General features: G+C 39.7%; 1 protein-coding gene across 2 annotated transcripts; it reads right to left on the minus strand.

Annotated features, from left to right (window-relative positions):
- Positions 1-1,783: 1,783 nt before the first annotated feature.
- LOC124111944 lies at positions 1,784-17,980 on the minus strand. Of its 2 annotated transcripts, none has more exons than XM_046471859.2 (5): positions 17,912-17,980; positions 9,178-9,271; positions 4,403-4,521; positions 3,734-3,833; positions 1,784-2,079 (listed from the first exon to the last, which is right to left on the minus strand). In XM_046471859.2, the coding sequence occupies exons 1-5, from the start codon at positions 17,936-17,938 to the stop codon at positions 1,796-1,798; spliced, it is 624 nt and encodes a 207-aa protein (XP_046327815.2). In that variant the 5' UTR covers positions 17,939-17,980; the 3' UTR covers positions 1,784-1,795. The 2 variants fall into 2 exon arrangements, with proteins under 2 accessions (XP_046327815.2, XP_046327816.2); XM_046471860.2 differs by having other exon boundaries at positions 9,178-9,268; positions 17,912-17,941.
- Between the last annotated feature and the right edge of the window lie 8,615 nt (positions 17,981-26,595).

Raw genomic sequence — 26,595 nt, forward strand, 5'->3', positions numbered from 1 at the left:
TGTGCCTTGATAATCTAACACTGCCTGTGTTATGCTCAGATGATATACAGTTTGTGATAAGGAATGCAGGCAATCGCAGTAGAACTATTCCTGTGTTAACCCTTTACATCAGGTACGGTGAACATTAATTTCAGTGAATTAACATTCAAATTTGTTATTATCCCAATACAATGAGATTAAATTGGTTAATTGATTAATATACCACCCTAAACATCCAAACTCCAAATATACAATCTGCAATTATAGATGTTGTATTTCAAACAGATCAAACAAATAATCGATACAAAATGGCACCCCTTCATAATTGACAGTACTCCAGCATGTAGATAGGTGTGCATGATTTGTCTCCCTTGTCTGCACAAAATACTCCGACAGTCACGGATTCTCTTGACTTGGGTTACGATTTCTTGCATGTCGCTTCAAATACCAGCATCTATTATGATTGTTTTTATGATTGATTTTCAATTAATAAGATATAAACCGTCATCACCAGAGAAAAATCGGCCTCTCAATTATCTGCCGAATAGCTTGGGTTTAAAAGACAAACTTATGATTAAAAATATGTGAATAAATAATTGTTGTACACCAGTTGGACATCACACAGTTTAAGTGTAATGTTACAAGTAGTTTTACTCTACTGACCAACCTGTCCATTGTGCGATTCTGACTATATCAGTATAATGTGTTATATGTAATTTTGTGTGTTCGGAATCAACATCAAACAGTGATGATTCCAGGTGTTCGCGAAACATCATAAACACATGCAAGGGCAAGTCAATTCTTCACCTGAAAAAAAAACATGTCTACGTTTTGCAAGCTTTACTGGGGCATTGAATGGTGTCCTCTTGATGAAACAACCTTTGAGCAAAAGTTGTATGACACTATTTTCGTTGAAAGAGCGTGATCGATTGTATCTCACAAGTTGTGAAATGTAGAAACCAAAGAATGGAGCTGCTGGGATTATTGCTCGATTTAAAGGGAGGGTTGAAGTCATCCCTTTGTCACAAAGTTTTGTGGAGGGTTTTTGACTAACTGGCTGACTGTCAGGAACTGGTAACGCTGCTGTATAATACTATTTGGATACGCTCATACCACAAATTGGGTGTTATTGTTTGGATGACGGAAACAGGGAAAGAGAAGATATGGGAACCTTATGTAGAATATGATACAGAAAATAAGATAGCGTACCATATTCATATTTACATTGAAACAAATAGTTTCGAAAATGTTGTTTTAATTGATTTATTGGTTTTTTTTATAGTTTGAATACATTTTCATTCTCTTTGGTAATTTCATTTAACCAAGACGTATTGATTAATGATAATAATGAGTAATTTATTTCAATTATCATCACATTTCCGCTTTGATAGAGGCAAGGGTCGTCTTCAGAGATGCTGAAAGGTTTTACTGACGGGGATGAACTGGAAATCGGACAGTAGAAAGTGCATTGCTTGCGATCTCACATATTGCACCAAATCTGTTATTAATCCCAGCAAGGGAAAACCCTAAGGTAAAAATTAATATAAATGACACACGCAATACTGGATAAAATAATTCCACATCGTCACTCTTGGTAGAGAAATGCAGCTTGTCACGTCATTAGAAGATTTTTCAAAAAAAAAATACACGTGAGTGGATGACTAATTCTCAACTCTGGTTAATTGTCCAAAATACCCACTGTTGCCTAATATGATGATGTTAATGATAACATGACAACATGTGCATATTACCTCAAACATTTTATCAATTTCGGGTTGCCATGGTGATCAAGAGAATCAATGTCTTTCAAAGTTCGTTAGACAACTTTATTTTCTCCTTCAGGAAGTTGAAAGTCCTTTAGCACTGTCTCCTCGAAATTGAAAATAGACTCGAGGGCGTCCAAACTGTCCCCACTTTGTTCACAGAAAGAAAACAGTGTACAGATCTTGCACATGTGGGCGTTTAAATAGCCCGGTATTTTCTGCCATTTTATTTCTTTAGTAAAGAGGTAAGATGGTTCGCAACGGCGGTTGCCGACGTTGTAGCGGTAATAGGAGAGGTGAGGCCGCACCTGCAGAACTCGAGGTGATCGTTTGCAATCTGGGAAGAGAAATAAGGATTATGTAAATATTTGGTAAACACTCTAATCCCATATGTACACTTAAAGCATACAGGAGAAACATACAGTGTTCTTATAAACATTTTTCATAAGATTACTTAGATATTTATTAAATGAGGCCCATGTCATATGTAGATATTTCTGAAGTGGTTTGGTACAATAAAAAAGCGACAAAACCCTTTCAATGTTTATAAATAAAAAGGCTTAATACCAGCTGTTAAAGTGAACATATCCTGCCCCACCGGTGGCACCCGTGGCACCCGTGCAAAGTCAAGTCAAGTCATTCAAAGTCTAAGTTTCAAAGGGTCATTTGCTACGGGAGGCCGTTAGGAACATCTTGACTGTTGCAGTAGTATTTCGAGCATTCACACCTCCCAACAACCTCAATTCGACCTCAATTCAACACAGTACCTGGCCAAACGTGTTAGATTCCTCAGACTGATCGAGAAAATGTAAGGGAATTAACTGTTATTATAGTTTTGTGTGAATGTAAACTGTATATATTCTGACTAAAGTTGAAGGGTTGCGTATTAAATAGGGGTGGCGATTATACATAAGTTTCATTTTTTAAATTCATTTCGAACCGTTTAAAGGTCACACATGGTCTCGATGCAAACCGTCGATATTTCAACTTCTACCAATCGACCCATAGAACAGAGCTGCGGATACGCTGCGTATGTGCGTAAAATACCCCTAAAAATGTTCAAAACCCAATTACTTTCAATTAACTTGCGTACAGAAACGCATGCATTAAAGGAAAAACTCAAATGTATAAAAACACCATGCGTAAATACCCAATGAAGCTTTTTCAGCATGCGTACAACAGACCTAATTTCCGAAACACAATTATGATTTAATGTACTTTCCGAGTCAATCCTGTATTTAGAACCGTTATATACATCTCAAGCACTATTTTATTTCATTTTAAATCTCACATTTTGGGGAAACCCAATAAAGTGATGAATAGATGAGTGAAAAAGTATTTGTTACCCATTAAAAATAAAATAAAATAGAAACCTGTGAGTAAAAACTCAATTGCTCAAAAAGTTAAATGGAGCTCTGGCAGACAATGGCGAAGGATCGACGTATCATTAGTCGATACATCCTACTAATAATGCCAGCTCATTGTAAAGGAGAGGTGGAGCTCTTTTACGGCATCATTTGGTGCATTAGGTAGCATAGCATCATGATCCCGTAGCAACTATAATTTCAAATAGTTTGGTCTTAAATCACGACCATATGCTACAAAAATGGTCGTACCAAAGGTGAAGAATAACGTCATTTTCTTTATAATTATGTGTAATTGGCAATAGAGGAACGTCTTAACATTGTACCAGTATGTGTGTATGTACACCAAGCGCAGTATGGCATTGCACATAGTAACACGCTGGGGTGGTCGGAATATATTTTTAGTTTGAAAAAGTCTTTATATTACGACACCTTTGGCATGTATTTAACTTACTCTTATTCTTCCTCTAATATTATTATTATTATTAGTAGTAGTAGCAGTAGCAGTAGCAGTAGCAGCAGCAGCAGCAGCAGCAGCAGCAGCAGCAGCAGCAGTAGTAGTAGTAGTAGTAGTAGTAGTATTAGTCCATACATATAATTAGCTCATAAATTAGAAAGGTAGCTCACCTGGAGGTATGTCGACTTTGCCAGATGGACAACAGGCATATAGTTTCTCCTTCTCGCCCTCTATTCGCTTGCATCGTTTTCCTGCCGGACAGAACGAGTCCTGAAATAATACGACAATGCAATAGAGTACGCAGGGTTAAAGGAGCTCCTTGATGAATGTAAATACAGATAGGTTACAGCTGCGTAATAAAACAAACGGGGGTACTGTGAAAATAATTTTGATTTTTTACAATACTGTATGAAATAAAATGTTACAAGGTTCCTGGAGGAATTCTTTTAATATAACTATCTAAGAAGCCGTTATTTGATATGCAGAGTTGCATCCCTTAGGCACGCAAGGATCCTATGATATTTCCCAATCTATGTTTCACCTTATTCTAGTACGGCATCACTTCAGGCTTTACACCCAGGCCAGGAGTGAGTGAGTGAGTTTCGTTTTACGCCGCTTGTAGCAATATTCCAGCAATATCACGGCGGGGAACACCAGAAATGGGCTTCACACATTGTACCCATGTCGGGATTCGAACCCGGGTCTTCGGCGTGACGAGCGAACGCTTTAACCACTAGGCTACCCGACTGCCCACTCAGGCCAGGAAGACACACGGAAGCCAAGATAAAGGGAAACAAACTGTATGGGGCAGATGCCCTGTAGCGATGTAGACGACTCACCATGCAGGGTATGCTCACTCGACAGAAGCATACATCCGTCCTGACTGGGCCTCGGCCGCACAGGTATCGGCAGATAGCTTCCTTCTGGGCCTTCGGGGATCCAACTTTACGAAGCATATCTGAAGTCGGACGGCATTGAAAGTTAAAACATTTATTTTTCTGGTGTGATTATTTCAACAAATAACGATCCACAGAATCTGGATAAATATTGATGTGCTTATATCATTTCCACGACTTTACACCTTGTTTGTTTGTTGTTTAGCGCCAGAGTATTTGCAGGGATCTATCTACGTGTCAGTGAGTCAACAGTGTTTAACTGTGTCATAGTTATATGACGGTGGCCTGTAAATAATCTATAGTCGGGTAGCCTAGTGGTTGAAGCGTTCGCTCGTCACGCCGAAGACCCGGGTTCGATTCCCGACATGGGTACAATATGTGAAGCCCATTTCTGGTGTCCCCCGCCGTGATATTGCTGGAATATTGCTAAAAGCGGCGTAAAACCATACTCACTCACTCACTGTCAATAATCGAGTCATCCCCAGGCAATCTTGTCATTGACATTATAAACAACGTCATCGGGATGTGAGTGATGACACAAAATCAGCCAAGCCACTGAACCTCTTCCGACAAACAAAAGTTGCTGGTGAGCCATTCTAACCCAGAAAGTCCACGGGTTTATATGTGCATAATGAAACAAAATATATACTGAATGTGTTGTTCATTACTGGCGTCTTGTCAGCCTTACGTTAATGCTCGTACTATCTTGTACTTTCAAACTGATTGGTCACTATATATACCTCTCGGGTCCGCTCCACAGGGCTAATGCAGCGCTAAGGTTATCGTAACTACCATACTTTAACAAAGACTTACGACTGTCCATGCGCTACGATCGCTTTGTGGAACGGGGCCCTGCTTCAAATCACGTACAACTTGAACAAAGGTTCATCATACACGATGTTTCTAATACTATGGACCCGTGAAGATCCGGGGTAGAATAGATCTTCAGCAACCCATGCTTGCCTTAAAAGGCGACTATGATTGTCGTAAGAGGTGACTAACGGGATTAGGTGATCAGGCTCGCTGACCTGGTTAATGCTTGTCATCGATCCCAATTGCTCATGATGTCGATCGCTGGATTGTCTGATCCAGACTTGAATATTTACAGACCGCCGTCATATAGCTGGAATATTGCTGAGTGCGGGGTTAAACAACAAACCAACCAACCAATCTCACACACTCAATAAGGATTTCAGCAGTACATAGTGGACAGGGTATATAATCGACCACTGTGTCAATCGGCAGTCACTTCGGTCACAGTGAAATCATACAGCCACTCTCATCCAATGGGTAACGGAATAAGCCGAGTTGATCCGAATAAGAGAGAATGGCCACAAGGGCGGATACAGCATTTTTAAAAGGGAGGGGCCCAAAATATTAAAATTTTACTGCCTACAACAACATACTACATTTGGATTTAAAAGGGGTGGGGGGCGGGGTCCGGACCCCCTTGACATCCCCTCTGGATCCGCCTATGAGTTATAATAAAGTGATCAAAAGTAAAAAAATATTTTACGATACTTTTATTAGTGCCTTATGAAACAGTTGCGATAGATGCATCAGAACACAGCCTCGCAAACATGACAGTTTCGTTATAGTTCGCGTGTAACGCTGATTAACATCAAACAGAAAATACCTGAAGTCAAACAAGCACATTCACCTTTCACGCGCTACCATTTTATGACTGCTTCAAAGCATAAGTCGGCGTTGCGACTGTTACCTCCCCATCATCACAGCCTTATTTCACTCATAGCGGCATTATACAACATTCACTCACTCACTATCCGAGGCCGAGCGCTTTATGGATTACTGGGTTCTTAAAACTGAGGGTGTATTATGGCTCTCGAGTCCTTGTTTTCGAAAACAGGTAATTAAATACTGTCCGAGATATATGCTACAAATGGGAGTTCACACGTGGATCTTGAACAAATAATTTACTTGAGGTTATACAATCCGAGACAAGGAAAACAAGCTACAAATTTTTCCACCTTATACACATCTATTTCTTATGATATATTTAAAGAGAATTACATTATCTAATCAATAGGGCTTTTTTCAAGAAATGGGTTCAGAATATGTTATTATCAATAATAATATTCAATGGATGTGGTAAATGTGCTGAGGCTGAAGGTAACTAAGCAATATTCAGGTATTAAAATATGTGAGTGCTTTTATATTACATATTCACATAGGTACTAACTGTGCCCCTCTCCTATCTAATATGTTTCTCTTTGTATCCGAATCGGGTATTTTACAACTTTAGTTACATCAAAGAAAGGAAACTTTACCAAAACGTGAAACCTCAACAATGCCAATGAAGATACAGTACACTAAGTAAACAGTAAACTACGTTTATAACGAACACGCATATAACGAACTGTTCTTATGTCCAGGACATTTGCTGTATAGTATATATTCGTTGTGCATGCTTATAACGAACTTCGGTTATAACGAACTAAAATTAGCAGTACCCTTGAGTTCGTTATGACCATAATATAATGTATTTTCATCTAGAAATCAAAGAAACAACCGAGAACGTGTATTCAGTGTCTTGATCTGTTCATAGAAATTCAAAAGGATGGCAAAGGTGTACCAAGATGTGAGACAGGAGGGATGATTTTGATTTCCTGAACGTGACTTGTGAGCAATATACCATCAGCTACATGCCACAGTTGCTTAGGTACTTAGAATCTGGTTTACGTGGGAAAATGTTTACTATACTATTCTAAAATCAATGTATTCTAATGTGAGATCATGTATTCGTTGTGGGGATAGTTTAACATATTTCTTTGATTGTCCTTTGGGCCTAAGACAAGGCTATATTTTGAGTCCGATCTTATTTTCATTTTTCATTAATGAATTATATTACGAAATAGCTGCCAGTGGTAAACATGGTATCCAAATGTTCCCAGATTGGATAGAAATATTAATGCTACTTTTCGCAGATTATGTCATTCTAGTGTCAGATACTGTTGTTGGTCTTCAAAGGCAATTAAATATTTAATTACGTACACCAAAGAATGGAAATTATCAGTAAACTTGGAAAAAACTAAAATTGTGATCTTCAGAAAAGGTGGTCCAATAGCGTCGAAAGAGAGATGGTCATTCGATGGTCAGTTAGTCAATATAGTAGATCACTACTCATATTTAGGAATCTGGTTCTCACACACAATGAATTGGAAAAAATGTGCCCTTGACTTGTCCTTGCGTGCAAAGAAAGCTTTAATAAGTGTAATGTCTATTTCTCATAAAGTGGGATCGATGTCACCTAATATCTTCTTTAAGCTTTTCGATACCCAGATACAACCAATTTTATTGTATGGTTCTGAAGTATGGGGATTTCAACGTTTTGACTGTTTAGAGAAGGTTCATTTATTAGCATGTAAAAAGTTTCTTTGTGTCGGATCTTCTACACCAAATTGCATGGTTTATGGTGAATGTGGTAGATACCAATTATATATTAATTCTTAGATCAGATGTTTAAAATACTGGTTTAAAATTCTTCATATGCATGAACAACGTCTCCCCAAATTATCTTATAACATGCTTCTACATTTAGATAACATGGGAAAGAATACTTGGACATCGCATATAAGAAATCTTTTATTTTCGCATGGTTTTGGTTTTATATGGCTATGTCAGTCAGTTGGAAATGTAAATATGTTTCTTAATGAATTTCGGAATCGGTCTATAAATATGTTCTACCAAGAATGGCACTCCACTTTAGAGGATAGTTCACGTTATGAATATTACAAAACTTTCAAGACTTTACTTCAACCAGAAATGTATTTATCAGTACTCACTACGGAAAACTTAAGAAAACAGTTAATTAAATATCGACTTGGTTTGCTAGACCTATTTGTAAATGAAGGAAGAAAACTGTCCATTGAAAAAATGAAAAGAATTTGTCCATTGTGTAAGCTAGAGATAGAAAATGAAATTCATTTTGTGTTTGTCTGTCCATTTTACAATGATCTCCGAAAGAAATATATAAAAGATTATTTAATAGCAATGTCACCGATAAACGCCTTTGTAGTTATGCTGACGACAAAGAACGGATCAAATATATTAAATCTTTCTCTTTATATTAAGCATGCATTAGCCAAAAGAAATGAATTAATCAAACAACGTGTATATCCCAATGTGTAACAAATTTAATTGTATCTACATGCGTAACTCTTTCATGCATATGGGCCGGTGGCCTTTTGTACAATAAACCTCTTTGACTTTGACTTTGAATCATTTACATATTTACTCAGCGCCAAAAGAAACGCGAATGCCATACATATTGGTTAATGTATAAAGACTTACTCATATTCAAGAGCTATTAGATTGGTTCGATGCACAAACTGGTATGTTGTGTTAACCGATGCTCATGAACGCATCGGATGTGACGTCATAGATCCATGATTCGAGATGCATCATTTGATTCGAGCAGGATTAGCCTGTAAATTTTGTAAATCACGTGCAGCATATTGTGACAAGAATAAAGTCGTTCCGTGGTAACACTTGACTGATTGTTACTTTTGTCATTAATTGGCAGGCATAAAGGAGGAAACACGTGACCAGAACAATTATGTTTGCATATTTACGATATTATCTGTTAGGTTGGAAACGTGAAGACATCTTTAATAAAACTGACAGGTAACATTTCCTTTTAAAAAGTGATTGTATAAATAACTTAATTAAAATCAAGTTAATAGTATACATGTCTGTACCTTCATTTATCTTCAATACACCGTGAACGTCCGAGTTACATCCGACCAACGCTACCAGCACAAGGACCCCAGCGAGATACGCCATGGCGTCCTTCTGAAATATATAGACAAGCTAGTAACGTGACTGCGAATGCCATATGGGAAACATACTTGCAGTGGTTGTTGTAGTTGTTGTTATTACAAACACCGTTGTGTGAAGTTGAGTTATCCGAGGCTCGACACAACAAAAATGATGAATAAAGAAGGAATACACAGGAACCAAGATTTTACTTCGAGATAACCGTAAGTTAGACACATCAAAGTTCGACACAATGATGTTTGACTGTTGTAGTAATTGGGGGTCCAAGTAGAAGAAGACGTAATAGCAGCAGGAGCAGAAGCACTAGTCGTAGTAATATTAGTCGTAGTAATATTAGTCGTCGTCGTCGTCGTCGTCGTCGTCGTCGTCGTCGTAGTAGTAGTAGTAGTAGGTGGAGGAGGAGAAGTAGTAGTAGTATTAGTCGTAGTAGTAGTAGTAGTAGTATGGTGGTATTGGTTGTAGTGGGGAAAGAAATAATGGTAGTAGTGGTAATAGTGGTTGTTTGTGGTCGAAATAATAATAATAATAATAGTAGTAGTAGTAGTAGTAGTAGTAGTAGTAGTAGTGGTAGTAGTAGTATTCTTGTTCAGACCTCGCGGTCTCGACTGTATTCTTGTTCAGACCTCGTCATCTCAACCGTATTCCAATTCAAACCTCATCATCTCGACTGTATTCCAGTTCAAACCTCGTTCTCTCGACTGTATTCCAGTTCAAACCTCATCATCTCGACTGTATTCCAGTTCAAACCTCGTTCTCTCGACTGTATTCCAGTTCAAACCTCGTTATCCCGACCGTAATCCAGTCCAGACCTCGCAATCTCGACTGTATTCCTGTTCAGATTTCGTCATCTCGACTGTATTCCTCTTCCGACCTCGTCATCTCGACTGTATTCCTGTTTAGACCTCGTCATCTCGACTGTATTCCAGTTCAGACCTCGTCATGTCAACTGTATTCCTGTTCAGGCCTCGTCATCTCAACTGTATTCCTGTTAAGACCTCGCAATCTAGACTGTAGTTCTGTTCAGACCCCGTCATCTCGACTGTAAATCTCTTAAGACCATAATGTCTCAATGTAATATTGTTGAGACCTCGACAATATTCCAGTTCAGACCTCGTCATCTCAACTGTATTCCTGTTCAGACCTCGTCATCTCGACTGTAATTCTGTTGAGACCTCGTTATCTCGACTGTAATTCTGTTGAGACCTCGTCATAACGGCTGTAACTCTGTTTAAAACTCGTCATCGCGACTGTAATTCTGTTGAGACCTCGTCATAACGGCTGTAACTCTGTTTAGAACTCGTCATCGCGACTGCAATTCTGTTGAGACCTCGTCATCTGTACTGTATTCCTGAAGAGACTTTGTCATCTCGACTGTAATTATGTTAAGACCTCGTCATCTCAACTTCATATCTATTAAGACCATAATGTCTCATTGTAATATTGTTGAGACCGCGTTGTCTCGATTGTATTCCAGTTCAGACCTCGTCATCTCAACTGTATTTCTGTTGAGACCGCGATACTTCACTTGCAATTCTGTTGAGACCGCGATATTTTACTTACAATTCTGTTGAGACCGCGATATTTCACTTGCAATTATGTTGAGACCGCGATATTTCACTTGCAATTCTGTTGAGACCGCGATATTTCACTTGCAATCCTGTTGAGACCGCGGTATTTCAAAAGTAATAACGTTACCTCAACTTATTAGCGTTGAGACGCAGTTGTCTGAACTTTAAAACTGCTATCCTCTTATCCCAAATGTAATAATGTTGAGTACAACTCATGTAGCAGTTGTATAACACCCAACCCATTCAGTGTTAAGCCATTGAGTAGCAGAATATGTGCAACTAATAGGAAAAAAATTAAGCTCATTCGCGTAAAGCTTTCAGAACTGTTGGTTAGACACCCCCCCCCCCCCCCCCCCCCCCCCCCCCCCCAATACTGTGTCATAAAAAATGTTCTCTTCGCTCACTCACAAATGTGTCTATGTCACTGAACTGCTTCATCAGACTTTAAGTTGATTTCTTAACCGTCAGAGGACACGTCGATCTTAGGTTAAGTCATGCCAATGATTGACAGTGGAAGGATAATACAATTCTTGACACTTGTCAGATACATACATTCATGATCACAAAAAGCGCTGCCCCCTTAGGCTCATCTTTCTCCATATATATACGTGGACTTTATTATTTTATTATATATTACACCGAGTGAACATTTACCTCATTTTTGTATATATATATATATATATATATATATATATATATATATATATATATATATATATCATCTCACCCTCGTGTCTTTTGATATCAAAGGTTATCAACACGAGTTGATGAAAGTGGAAAAAGTCCGAGCCTTGCCGAGGATTTTTGCCACTTTTATCAACGAGTGTTGATATATTTGATATCAAAAGACACGAGGGTGAGATTTTATTTATCATCCAACATCATTCTTCCAACTTTTTCAATTTGTAGTCAGTAATTAGCAGTATCTTCAATGTAAAAAGTACTGCTAACAGCTTCAGTAGCAGAGCCATTAGTGATATAATTTGATTGTGACGTCATGGTAACCAATGACGTCACAATGGTCTGCAAAGCATTGTGATGTAATTTCATTGCAGCGATATTTACAGTGTAGATATCGCTTGATCTCATCCAAGCGATATATCCTGTGGGAGCCAGTTTTAATTGATAAATATATATATGGTGTCATAAATATCAAACCACAGCGAATCATTTATCTTTCTACAAGGCATTAGTAAGAAAAATCAGTTCTTAAATAAAAGCGACAACAATCTTTCATCAGGATGAAATGGTAATGCGGTTGCGAATCTCATAAGGCATAAGGCTCATAATATATTATACTTTTACCCTAATTAAGTGTCCGCCTCAGTATCTGGTAAAAGGTATATGGTAATTATGTCTGACATAATTTTGTCATTGAGGCTTCAAATACGCAAATGCCCTCCACCTTTCTACCTTAAAACGTGACCCCTGAAAACCCTGGTTAGAATTGGTCTTCAGCAAAGCGTTTGTCGTAAGAGGCGACTAACGGGATTTGTGCTCAGGTTCGCTGACTTGGTTGATGCATGTCATCGTGTCCAAATTGCGTGAATCGATACTGATGATATTAATTATTGTATTGTCTGGTCCAAACTCGATTATTTACAGACCGCCGTCATATAGTTGGAACATTGCTGAGTGCAGCGTAAAACAACAAACATAACACGTTTCGAAAGCTTCACTGGGGCATTAAATGCTGCATCCCTGATCCATGAACTCGCATGACTCTCTTTGAAATCTTCGTAGAAAGACCGTACTGTGTTGCACCTCAAACGTTCTGACATGTCGATACCAAAGGCTGGAGCTGATGGAATATTGCTCGACATGAAGTGAAAGTACTACAAGTATTGAAGTCATTCATCCTGTTAATTATGAGAGAACATTGGATTTTCCGCATGACATCATGAGCCAAAATTTGTTTTGTTTGGGTTCTCATTAAAATTAATGCAGTGGTTCTATTGATAAAATCTTCAGAAGACACATGATTCCTAGACAGCCACGTAGCAGGGTAATGAATGTATCTGGATTTCAAATGAATGGTTGCTGGCATTAATATTTGCTGGACCATATAAATGGACAAAATAATTGTGTTGCATTCTTAAGACAATTTGTGTCGCCCTCATTACAATGAATCATGACATATTTGCGTTGACGTTTTGTATACATACACATATGGAAGTCACACAAATATGATCTTTCACAAATTGAAAAGATATTAAGGAAAGCCTTTCTCTGTTCTCAGATACTATTATTAGCAAAATAGAAGTTCTATGACAGCTCACTAGGCGCCAAGGTTCTCTGAAAAATGGAGATCCGGCATATAGAATATATTTGACATAAAGCAAAATGTAGTTGTGTAACTTACAGAAAGCTACAAATGTTCTTGGCTTCTACAACAGACATTGGTATGGCAAAGAGAGCACTAATTATATTTTCCCACCTATCTTGCGTGAGTGGCTGTGTCATTCACACTGACTGCTTCTGGCGCCATACAATGTATATCAATCACTATAAGGAATGTTTCAGTGATTTCTCATGATTAATGATACCTCTGTATATGATCAAAGAAAGTCACCAGAGAAAGATTGTAACTATTTCGATGAAATATATGCTATCAAATCTGATTAATACTTGGGACATCATTTCAATTAGGATGAATATTTCAACATGTAAAAAAACCTTACCTTTTTGAGAAGCATTTAAAAGTGTGAGCACTAAGGATAAGATATGTGCATTTACAACTTCTTTTATTACAATTAGGAGTGACGTTTCAGTGTAGGTTCTAACACAGTTATCAAGCAAGTGAGGTACAGATGAAAAGCATATATACAAGTATGAAGTATGCTTCTCATCCATACTCTGCATACAGGAAGTGGGCAGATTTGTCGGTGGTAGTGTAATGATGTGGTCGGAAATCTCCTACACTGGTAGAACATAATTGGTTCAAATTCAAGGGCGATAACCGCATAACGTTATACGGATGAGAATCTTCGGCAGCACGTCCTTCCAATTATGCAACAAGGGAACGTCATTTTCCAACAAGACAACGCCCGACCTAACACGGCAAGACTGACAACAGCCTTTCGAGGAATCACAACATCCAGGTCCTGCCATGGCCCTCCGGGTCTCCAGATTTAAACACAATCAAACATTTAGGGGATGCACTTGACCAACGACTGCGAGCACGTCAGCAACAACCACAGAACATCCGACATTTGGCACAAGTACTGCAGGAAGAGTGGGTGAACATTGCACTGTTCCATATGTGCAAGAGAATGATGTGCGCAAATTTTGAACAATCGATTACCATCTGTTGTTATTTATATGATTATATAACATATATATCTAAATTCACTTTTGCATTTCATTTATTGCATTGTATACAAATCTCCAGAGGAGGATAGATCACAAACAAGACAATAATATCTAGCACAAAGGTGAGATAGTTTTTTCACGCTTCTATCCTATGATGCCAAAGACCTGCTTTATAAAAATATTACAGTCGTCTAAGGCACCGCATTTACCTGTTGTGTCCCTTGGGCACACCGGGAACCTATGATCTTGGGTTCGAATCTCGGTTAGCCCGATTATGTTTCTAGGTTTATCAGTACCATATTCATGCTCTAAAGGTTTCATCAATGGGGTAAACGTCTGAGACCTGCTTCGCTTCGGGCTTTCCTCCCACACTAGGCTGAATTCAGGTGATATAACTGGAACACTGTTCAAAGCAACGTTAAGCCCAAATCACTCACTCATTTTATGAAATAAGACAAGTTGAAAAAGAAAATTCAAACTAAATGTTCATATTGCAAACGATCAGCAAGTATTTCATTACTTACTATTGTATAATCAATGCAGTGTTTCAGATTGGTTAATATTCTTGAACATTGACTGATTGTCATCGAAATGTCCTAAAGATATCTTTCAAGTTTGGTGTTGATAAATCAAATTTTGCTAAAATCATGAAAATGTCCAAATGTCATTTGTTTCCATTGACGTCCCGGTGTATGTCACTGGGTCTTACTGACACATTGTGTACGATACAACATTATAAATGTTGACATATCATTTAGCATGCTATAAGTGGTTGTTTGTGATTGACAGAGTATCTGCCAATTCTGCAGCAGCCTTCTTGCCGTGACGATATGATGAGGAGATTTACCCTTCAACCCGTTGATCCATCAATGTCGGTTTGTTGAAACACAACATTCATTAAACTTTCACCCGGGAATCAGTGTCTCATCATCGACTGTCAGTCTGTGAATCTTAAAGATGTATGAGAAAGTAACCTATGCTTCAAACAGATCCTACGAAATACGTACATGTGCCCTTTGCTTACAAGAGAGAGTTTGGTTTTACGCTGCTTTTAGCAATATTCCAGAAACATCACGGCGGGATTGCTTAGAAGATACAGGAAGTTACCATAAGGACGTAGAGTGTAGACTTCAAACTCTAATGCCTTAAATACTACTTTCAAGACTACATCAGTTTGATGCTTAGGTTTATGTTCAACTGATATTCATTTCCAAAACATTTGTTTCATTACTTTGCTTATTGAATCTTTAAAACAGTAGGGGATCATGAAAGTTTTGACGACAAACATCCTTTGCAAGAATGTTTATGTCTGCAAAACGTAACACCAAAACATATCCTATATTTGCACAAGCCTCACGCAGTAGCGCCACATACGTGCATAGGGTGTCCTTCCTGATCTTGATACTTACAAGGAAGATCGATTGAAGATCTTATTGATTCTACTTATCATACAGTTGTGATTGACATGATTTCAATCCTGTCTGTGTATGAACAAGTGTGTCTATGTGTTTGTGTGTTTGTGTGTGTGTGTGTGTGTGTGTGTGTGTGTGTGTGTGTGTGTGTGTGTTTGTGTGTGTTTGTGTGTGTTTGTGTCTGTGTGTGTTTGTGTGTGAGTTTAGAGTCAAGAATGTAAGGCCGGTAAAACATTTATTTTGTATCAGTATAGGCATAGCCAGTGTGTGAAATACTGCACCCGTCTAACGAAAAGCTGTTTGTGGACAGTGAACCCAATATTTGCATTATCGTTGTGAGGATCAGATATCGCAAGTTGTAGCAGGGGCATGGCCGAGATTCGTTTCATCATAAATGACAGCTTCCCATTTTAAAATAGAATAAAACAACCAAAGGCTAAAGAGTATAACCGACTCATTAGGCAATGATGAAAAGTTGGCGACCACTGATGACGTAGAGAAATTGTTTTATCGCATGGATGGATGCGAGGAATAACTGTAATGGGTAGGATTCAAGTGTGCATGTGAGGTAACCTCCGTGTGTGTGTGTGTGTGTGTGTGTGTGTGTGTGTGTGTGGGGGGGGGGCGTAGTTTGAGGTTTTGCCTTTCAGGACGACAATGCCCGTGTCCACCGTCCACAAATCGTCAATGGTCACCTCCAGCAGCACATCCACAGATTGACTTGGCGAACAATGAGCCCAGACCTTTCCCCCTTTGAACACGTCTGTGACATGATAGGGAGACGTGTGCGTCAACGTCAAAAGGCCACCGGCCACGTTGAATGAGCTTGGCCAGGCTGCAAGGGGAGTGGGACAAGCTCCCTCAAATCTCCATAAGAAGACGCATACGTTGTATGCTTCGTCAAGTGAATGCACGTTTGACAACTCGTGGCTGTATTTCGCACTACTGATCCCAAACCGTCAACAATGAAATTTCCCATCTTGCCCCAATCGTCCTTTACGATCGTTGGCGGTCATAACGTCTACTGTCATACTTCACTACCGGTTGAAATGTGTTCCCAATTATTTCATTATTGTCATACAACTATTACTAGAAAGTAAAATTTCTTACAATGTTGGAGGGGCGGTCGGGTAGCCTAGTGGTTAAAGCGTTCGCTCGTCACGCCGAAGACCCGGGTTAGAGTCCCGACATGGGTACAATGTGTGAAGCCCATTTCTGGTGTCCCCCGCCGTGATATTGCTGGAATATTGCTAAAAGCGGCGTAAAATCATACTCACTCACTACAATGTTGGAAATGTTAAAGTTATGTCCGAGTATCCCCTTCGGGTTTTTTTAGTGTATAGTTGAACACAAAACAGACCCATGTTTCATCACCCGCTACTAGTTTCTGTTTTCATTTGCTCTAAATTAGCTCTGGTAATGTCAGTTCTTTTTCCTTAAGATCAGTATTTAGAAACTTTGGCACCCAACAAGCAGATATCTTATTCATTTGTAAATGTTCATGGATAATAGTTTTAATAGATCCATGGCTTAGACCTGTGTCTTTCACAAGTTCAGCGATGGTAATGCGTCCATCTGACAGTATAAGTTTTTCTATCTCCTTGATTGAATCTTCATTGATGGAAATTGAGGGGCGTCCAGACCTAGAGTCATCATCAAGGTTTGTCCCCCTCCTTAAAATAGCTGCCCAACAGTGGAATAGCTAGGGCACTTATTCCCATACACATGTGACATGCAGTCATGAATTTCTTGGGGAGTACTTTTCTCTAAAGTCAAAAACTTGATGACTGCTGGGTACTCGTTCCTTTCCATTTCTGTGTCCATTTGGACCCCTATCACGTTCAACTGGTTGTCATTTATGTATAAACGGCCTCAACAGATCAAATACACTTGCAATGAACTATTCAAACAATGTATTACATTGACGAGTTCACTTCGTTATGGCCCATAGTTGAAAGTTAGTCAGGCTTAGAATGTTTAGACCAGCCACTCGTATCATCACGATTCAATAGTGACTGATAATCAAATGCTCATGATATAGTCGGAATCGTACAATCGTTTCTGCCTTTAGCAGATATTTCTTATAAATAAAAAAGGGATAGGGGTTTTGTATCTAGAACTGCTGCATAAAACAATCATCATATAGTTGACTGTGCTGAACGTTTGTATGACCCTACAATTACATATTTATTAATATACCCTTGTTGTGCGGCATGGATCAATCGACAGCAGATGACCATACGATGACCATAAGAAATAAAAAATATACCCTTGTTTTGCTGCATGCAGAAAAATCATTTGAAAAAAAACAAGCTTGCACCTTAAAAACAATGTAGTTGTGTAATTCAGAAATGGACACTCACCTTTGCAGTAATCGTTGAGGACATCATCTCCCTGACGGCTATCACGGAATACTCTACACCAGATTGATAGGTACTTCGTCCGTATCCAATATAGATAAATACATGGGCTATCTGACGCTTATCACATGTCAGTTTTTCATGTACCACAAAGAAAATTCTTTGAGTGATTTCGTTACAAAAAAATCACAGTGCATCAATCAATCCAGCTCTCTGATTTATAGCATAGGACGATAAGCACGATCGTTATGAGACTCTTATATTTATGGATTGGCACGCACTGTCATTCACACACATTTGATTGTCAGTGTGAGACGTCAGTACAGCATCTGTGCTTGTATGTAATTACAGTGGATTATGGGGCGTAATCTGCAAAGATTAGGGGGTAAAATCGAAATGGTCGGCATTGTCTCTTCTGTGTTCGTCAAATATGTTCATAGGAATCTGTATTCGTTTCTCGCAACTACTTTATTTTACACCTATAGAGTCTTCTTTTTCATTTATTTGTTTCTGTTTGCTTCTTTATTCATTAATCCAGTAAACCAGTCAGTCATTTATTCACCTATGTTTTCACTATGTCTCGTTTTGTTTGTTTGTTGTTGTTGTTTTAACACTGAATAGTTATTTAAATATGAACACTGAGGAGTCATTTAAATATGAACACTGAAGAGTCATTTAAATATAAGAACACTGAAGAGTCATTTACTTATATGAACACTGAAGAGTCATTTACTTATATGAACACTGAAGAGTCATTTACTTATATGAACACTGAAGAGTCATTTACTTATATGAACACTGAAGAGTCATTTACTTATATGAACACTGAACAGTCATTTACATATATGAACACTGAAGAGTCATTTACTTATATGAACACTGAAGAGTCATTTACTTATATGAACACTGGAGAGTCATTTACTTATATGAACACTGAACAGTCATTTACATATATGAACACTGAACAGTCATTTACATATATGAACACTGAACAGTCATTTACATAGATGAACACTGAACAGTCATTTACATATGTAGACGTTGAGTCATATACATATATGGATACTGAAGAAAATATATGTTAATAATAACTTTAGGATGATTGAGTGAATGAGTGAGTGCATTTTAGCGCCGCTTTGAACAGTATTCCAGTTACATCAAGGCGTGTCAGCTTTATGTGGGAAGTAAGCCTGAAGTAATGCAGGCCTTAGACTTTTATCACTTTGGTGAAACCCACGAGCATGAATATGGTGCTGAGAAACCTAGAAACATAACCAGGACGAACTGGGATGCAAACCCACAACCATAGGTATCTGTAGAGCGAATTGTAAGACCCTTCAGGACCAAAATAGAGTAGGAAGGCATCATCCTGTTTGTACCCTTATCCTTAAACGGGAGCACAGTGAACACAATCTTTCACATGAAAATAAGTTGAATGATCCCTGTTTAGAGATTGGAACTTGATTCCTTATTGTTTTTTCGACTACGGTTTCGGCTGAAAATGCTGACCATTGCAGCCTCGTTCAGACACAGTTGTCATAGACAACCATAGAAGAGGATGTACCACGAACAGTTCACTGCACAGAGAGAGCCTGTCCAACATCCTCACATAGTGAAACCCTGTCAGTCCAGGATTAAAGCGACAAAACCCTTGTATCATGAGCATGCGTTTATCAATCACTATCAAATACCAGGTGTTCATTTACGGGTGGCACCCGTCACAAACACATGCAAAGGCAAGTCAATCCTAAATCAGGACGATGACTGAATGTCTGCCTATATATAAAGAACATTATTCTTCATCCAAGATTCGTGTTTATCCGGACGATAGCTCTGGCAACTGTGCCCGGATAAACGGGGTTTCACTATCTTTATGAAAACAGGATGGTCGTTTGTATATTTATTATATATGTTATTCTCAATTTACCCGAAGGGATTCCGGGTCCAAGAGAAATGTCGTAAGAGGCGACTAAATGAAATGCTGGTCAGGCTCGGTGACCTGGTTTACTGCGTGTCATTCTACCCTGGTGGCTTGGTACGTGGCTCATAATATCAATCACTGATATGTCTGGGCCAGACTCGATTCCTTAACGTTTGTCTTTAGCCATACTCAGGACAATTCAGTGCTCCAAAGCGCTTCTGAGCAGTCATGATCAACTGGCTGAGGACAATTCATTTTTAACTGATCTCCTCTCAAGGAAACAGACAAGTGTTGCTTGATAGAAGGAACACAATCACTTCCGACAAGCTATCTATGAAGACACCCAAAAGTAGGTGCCCAAACTGCCAGAGTAGTTAGTTTGACCTCATGTGAACAACGGTAGTAGTTAAGCGAGTTGAGATTTATGTATGCCCTGTAGGGTGCGTGTTGACACAGTTGTGCTTTGCTTATTAGCTGTAAATCTCAAAAGGACAGGGAGTCCTGATCAGTTCACACAAAGCACCCAGGGCTATTTCTCTGATCACCTTGTTTTAGTAACGTGGACAATAAATGATTTCTTCATTAACACATTGTCATAAGGATTTTGTTCTGAAGCAAGAGAAGTATGAACAGTTGAAATATAAACTTAAATATAATCATAAAGTGGAAAATTAATATAATGACAGAAATAATTAGTCCCATGATTTGATAAATCGCCCTACACATTCCGTGACATATGTTCTTTTAATCACAAACTTTCCTGAAACCTTGATTGTGTTCGATTCAACGATGTCAGAGTAGATATCATGAACATTGTGTGACCTGGTTTGTTTAATTACTATATACACGTATGTTTTATCGTCAAATATGTATACAGATATATAGATAAAGGTCCAGAGTATTGGAATTTTGTCACAAACGGTATCCTGGTGATGACAAGAGCAATTAATTACGTTTATCCAAACAGTACAAGCTTGGCATATGTGATTATATTGCCACCCCTTGACAAAGGCAGGCCCTTAAGGATTATATATTGCCGGGAAAGAGAAAGTTCACACTTCCACATTGGACCGTAAGATTGCAAACGTCATCAAAACTGACAACAGTGGCCGAAACACTGGAACATAAGGTGCAAAACACACTATATGGTAGCCTTATCAAATACATCACCTCGAATAACCAATTGGTTCATTTTCAGCCTTCACCAAACATGGGTGTATACTTTCCTTTGCCCGGGCGTTCTGTCTAATTATTAACAAACACCTCCGATAGCAAGTTAGGGAAGATTCAGCTGGAGATAACAAGGTCAATGTCATAGAGTTTTATATTCGTGCGTGTGTGCGTGCGTATATGTATGTGCTGTTAGTTGCGTTGTATCTGCACTTGTAATGAAGAACAAATAAGGTCCTATTTGGGTTTGGCAATTTATGTCACGTGGATCAGTCAAAATTGCATTCTGAGATGGGACAATGCTTCTACATTAGATGTCGCTATATGTCAATTGTCATTCAAGTTGAAATCGCCATTGTTGAATAGTAGCAGTTTTCCTGCTATTGTGCTACGACGTCGCAGATACTGAACGTTTTGACCATGAACTCAAACGAAAGTTAAGGATAGTAAATTACAGTACAGATCCAATCCCACTGCGATGTTACGTTCAACGTAGTTATTCAGTAACGTATTCATTGACTAATGACAAACATGTACATACTATTTGTCAAGCATGACAACAATGTGATGTAGGTATAATAACAATTCAGAATTGCAAACTCAAGAATGTTTCTCCATAGATCAAGGTTACATGAAGCCTGTCGACATAAGATAATATATCGGAAGCAGGTCACGTGTTGGTCTTCAACTGTTGTCGTCAATAACTAGTTTTGTCATGTTTGGGGGCGAGATCAAAGGTCACACACATCATCTGAGACAACAGATAGAGTTTTGCGTTGTCACGTCTTGTTACCTCAATAGTGCAGTAAGTCACTCTGTCCAGCAATGTGTACTACACTCCTCTCTGGGTTAGATGTACTTCATGTATGTGCTACTATATCTGGGGGGCACATGGACTTCCACTTCCATCTCAATGATGTCAAGACTGGGTGAGAACATCTCTCGCAGTGACTGCGACCATTCTACTTAATTCTACGTCAAAGGCTGGCGCCCTAGTACATTAACTTATAGTCTTAATGTTTGTTTATTACCTGAAGATGAAAGGGATAAAACTGTGTGTGTGTCGCGGCACAAACATAAAATAGTGAGTGAGTGAGTTGTGTTTAACGCCGCTTTTAACATTATTCTAATTATATCACGGCGTGTCGTCTTAATGTGGGAGGAAAGCCCGAAGTGATACAGGTCTCATACGTTTACCACTTTGGTGAAACCCACGAGCACGGGTATGGTGCTGACAAACCTAGAAACATAATCGGGGTGAACCGGGATTCGAACCCACAATCATAGGTTTCTGGCGTGTCCAGGAGACGCAACACTGCACAGCGAATCGCCACCCGTAGCCCCACAAACATAAAATAGTGAACTTGAAGAATCACTTCATACAATCACAGCTGATTCCAGACTATGACATTGGTTTTGTTGTTTGTTTGTTGTTTAACGCCGCGCTCAGCATTATTACAGTTATATGACAGCGGTCTGTAAATAATCGAGTGGGGGCCAGACAATCCAGTGGTTGAGCATCGATCCATGCAATTTGGATACGATGACATGCATCAACCAAATCGGCGAGCTGACTACCCGATCCCGTTAGTCGCCTTTTACGACAAGCATAGTCGCCTTTTACGGCAAGCATGGGTTGCTGAAGACCTATTCTACCCCGGATCTTCACGCATCTATGACACTGGTATGAAGATAGTTGGATATACTATTTTGTTAAGGGGAGCACTTGGATAATTAAGAGATTGTATAGTCTGTGCTGTAATGGTTCTGAGTGGGATAGTTCCACTCTCTTTACCAATGGTTTATAATGGCGGTTTAGTGGGTGACACATGCACAGCTTCTGTACGTATCCCTGTCTCTCTGCTCTCAAGAAGAAGCAATTTTGCCCACTGACATATCTCCGTCTAAACTAAGCGCAAAGTATAGGTTGGCAATTTGTAATTTTCCTAAAAACAGCGATAACTAGTGGAAAGTGGGTATTGGGAATATGACTGCCCAGGAACAGGTACCGAAAAACACCTCACCCGAACGCGCCACCTTTGACGGTGACAAAAAATGGTGAAACAGGTTTCCCGCCTATGGCATAAACTGCACGTGCATGTTAGCTGTATAAATGCGTTCGTCTGCAGGGTATAACCACACGTGATGAAAGCACACAAAAGAAATGGCACGACTGACACAGGAGCAGAGAGAGAGAGAGCCATCGGCATGGCCGAAATGGGGGCAACAAAGGTCCAAATTGCCAGAAGGTTTAGTTGTACACCATTGACAGTAGCCAGGCTGATTCAACGGTACAGGCAGACAGGGAGGACACAGGACAGGTCTAGAACCGGACGATCCCAAGTGACAACACCACTGGAAGACGGTCAGATACGGCTCATTTACCTGCGAAACAGATTCGGAACGGCGACGGCAGCAACAGCGTTGGGACCTCCCATTAGCCAACGTACAGTACAACGACGACTTCGTGCTGCAGGAATCCGAGCGTATCGTCCTTTCCGAGGAATGGTACTGACTGCTCAACATCGACGCCTGAGACTGCGATGGGCGAGGCAGGTTCGACGCTGGCAAGTAAGAAATTGGCGTCGAGTGCTGTTCACTGATGAAAGTCGGTTTAACTTGTTTCGAAATGACGGCAGAGAACGAGTTTATCGACGCAGAGGGGAACGTTTGGCTCCGTGTGTATTCGAGAGGTCCATCCATTCGGCGGGGAAGAAGTCATGGTGTGGGGCGGTATTTGTGGAGATCAGAAGACTGATTTGGTGATTATACAGGGAAACCTGAACGCTGTGCAGCCAGATGTGCTTCCGTTCTTACAAAACCAACAGCAGGGGACATTGTTTCAACACGACAATGCCAGGACCCATACTGCAAGACTGACTCGAAACTTTCTAAACCAGCAGAACGTTGACGTTTTGCCCTGGCCTGCCCACTCACCCGATATGAATCCTATTGAACATCTGTTGGACCATCTTCACAGACAGATTAGAGCACGCCATCAGCCTCCCGTCAACAGACAAGAATTGCAGCAGGCCCTGAGGGACGAGTGGCAACGGATTCCAGCCCACGTCATCAGAAGACTGACGTCATCACAGCCTGCATTGAGGCAGCTGGAGGTCATACACGCTATTGAAGGCAACTGTGTCGACAATGAACTTGTAGTGTGTCTGACAATTTTTTGGTGACATTTCAGACAACTTTTTAAAATGAAATTTCTTACCGCACCATTGTTTACCTTGAGCTTACATAACCTGTGATTGCACAATTTAATTCAAACTGTGGTGGATCAATCATTTGTTACCCCTCCCTAGATTATATTATAATTCACAACAAAACCTCTTCTTGTTATTTTTTTATCGATCATCGAACTCGACCTATACTTTCTTTTGCCGCCCAGTTTATATGCAATTGCTAAGAGTGATAAAGTTTGGTTTAACAGTGCTTTTAACAGTATTTCAGGTAGTTATTTCAGTATTTAATTTATTGTGTCGAAATGCGAATTCAGAACGTTTACTGAAAAAGGGGCAGTATTCGAATATTCATTTCTATATTATTAATATAAGTTATGGATAGTATATCCATAAGATGAACTGTACTGACCCTTAGTCAGAACTCAAAGAGTACTTCCAAATGGTTTTATTTTTTAAAATATTATTTGATTTGATTATTTGAAATTCGCATAATACACAACTGCTGATGGGAATCTTAGACAACCTATCTTTGAAAATCAACAAATATGCACTTTTCCGGCACATATTTATAATATTTCAAACAGGGTAGGGGTCATGTTGTTGCAAATTCATTTCTTACACCAGTAAGATTGTATTTTGACACAAAATTACCCAGCCACAGATTACTTTTCACAAAATGTTGCAGAAATCCGTATTGGTTAAATATATAGGAAATTAAACATGATAAAATTTAAAAACAGTTCAATTTTCAATTTCATAAAAACAATCTCGCTACACTTTCTTTTGCCCCTCAGTTAAGTTTACATGTGGAAAACAGGCATATTATTTTTTCGGAAAATAAGGTCACCTGCTTTTATCATCTGAAGGATTAAATACCACCAGTCGAGGCCTTGTTTAGATGACCTTCACTCGAGGCCATGGTAGCGTAATAATCTGTACTCGAAACGTGAGCAGTGAACAATTTGTGCCATAAATGATCTACAGCTTCGTCCATAAAATAATGTGACAAAACCAAGAAATCTCTGCGAAAGTCAGAGCCAATAGTACGACTCCGACTATATCATGAGACTGTGTTCATGTATCACTGTCAAATAGTCATGATACCAGGTTTCGCGAAAAGGTTCGTCCAACTGGTGGCAACCGTCACAAACACATACAAAGGCAAGTCAATTGTTCACCTAAAAAAACACGGGAATATATGATACAAGTGAAAATATGGAATTGCATTCGACATCATTGTTGTCAACGAAGTGTCAAATTTGGAAATATCCCCCCACATGACCACCACAAAACTCCCCGAAAGACCTAATGAGGCCTTAAATGTTGCAACCCTGGCCAACAACGTATAACGCTCTGACGTGAGTCATACAACCATAAGTCCAGTTAACTACCAGTTGAAGATTGTAGTTCCACCTAGTACCACCCTCAACCCCATCCCACATCCAGTACAACCCTCCATCCTTCACACTACGCCACATCTAGTACCACCCTCCATCCTTCACACTACCCCATATCTAGTACCGCCCTCCATCCTTCACACTACCCCATATCTAGTACCACCCTCCATCCTTCACACTACCCCATATCTAGTACCGCCCTCCATCCTTCACACTACCCCACATCTAGTACCGCCCTCCATCCTTCACACTACCCCATATCTAGTACAACCCTCCATCCTTCACACTACCCCACATCTAGTACCACCCTCCATCCTTTACACTACCCCATATCTAGTACCACCCTCCATCCTTCACACTACCCCATATCTAGTACCACCCTCCATCCTTCACACTACCCCACATCTAGTACCACCCTCCATCCTTCCCACTACCCCACATCTAGTACCACCCTCCATCCTTCACCCGACACAACATCTAGTACCACCCTCAGTCCTTCACACTACCCAAAAATCTAGTACCACCCTCCATCCTTCACACTACCCCACATCCAGTACAACCCTCCATCCTTCACACTACCCCACATCTAGTACAACCCTCCATCTTTCACACTACCCCACATCTAGTACCACCCTCCATCCTTCACACTACCCCACATCTAGTACGGCCCTCCATCCTTCACACTACCCCACATCTAGTACCACCCTCCATCCTTCACACTACCCCACATCTAGTACCACCCTCCATCCTTCACACTACCCCACATCTAGTACCACCCTCCATCCTTCCCACTACCCCACATCTAGTACCACCCTCCATCCTTCACCCGACACAACATCTAGTACCACCCTCAGTCCTTCACACTACCCAAAAATCTAGTACCACCCTCCATCCTTCACACTACCCCACATCCAGTACAACCCTCCATCCTTCACACTACCCCACATCTAGTACAACCCTCCATCTTTCACACTACCCCACATCTAGTACCACCCTCCATCCTTCACA

This window comes from Haliotis rufescens, unplaced genomic scaffold (genome assembly GCF_023055435.1).
Source record: "Haliotis rufescens isolate VD_foot unplaced genomic scaffold, xgHalRufe1.0.p SCAF_3, whole genome shotgun sequence".
In the NCBI taxonomy this organism is placed as follows: domain Eukaryota; kingdom Metazoa; phylum Mollusca; class Gastropoda; order Lepetellida; family Haliotidae; genus Haliotis; species Haliotis rufescens.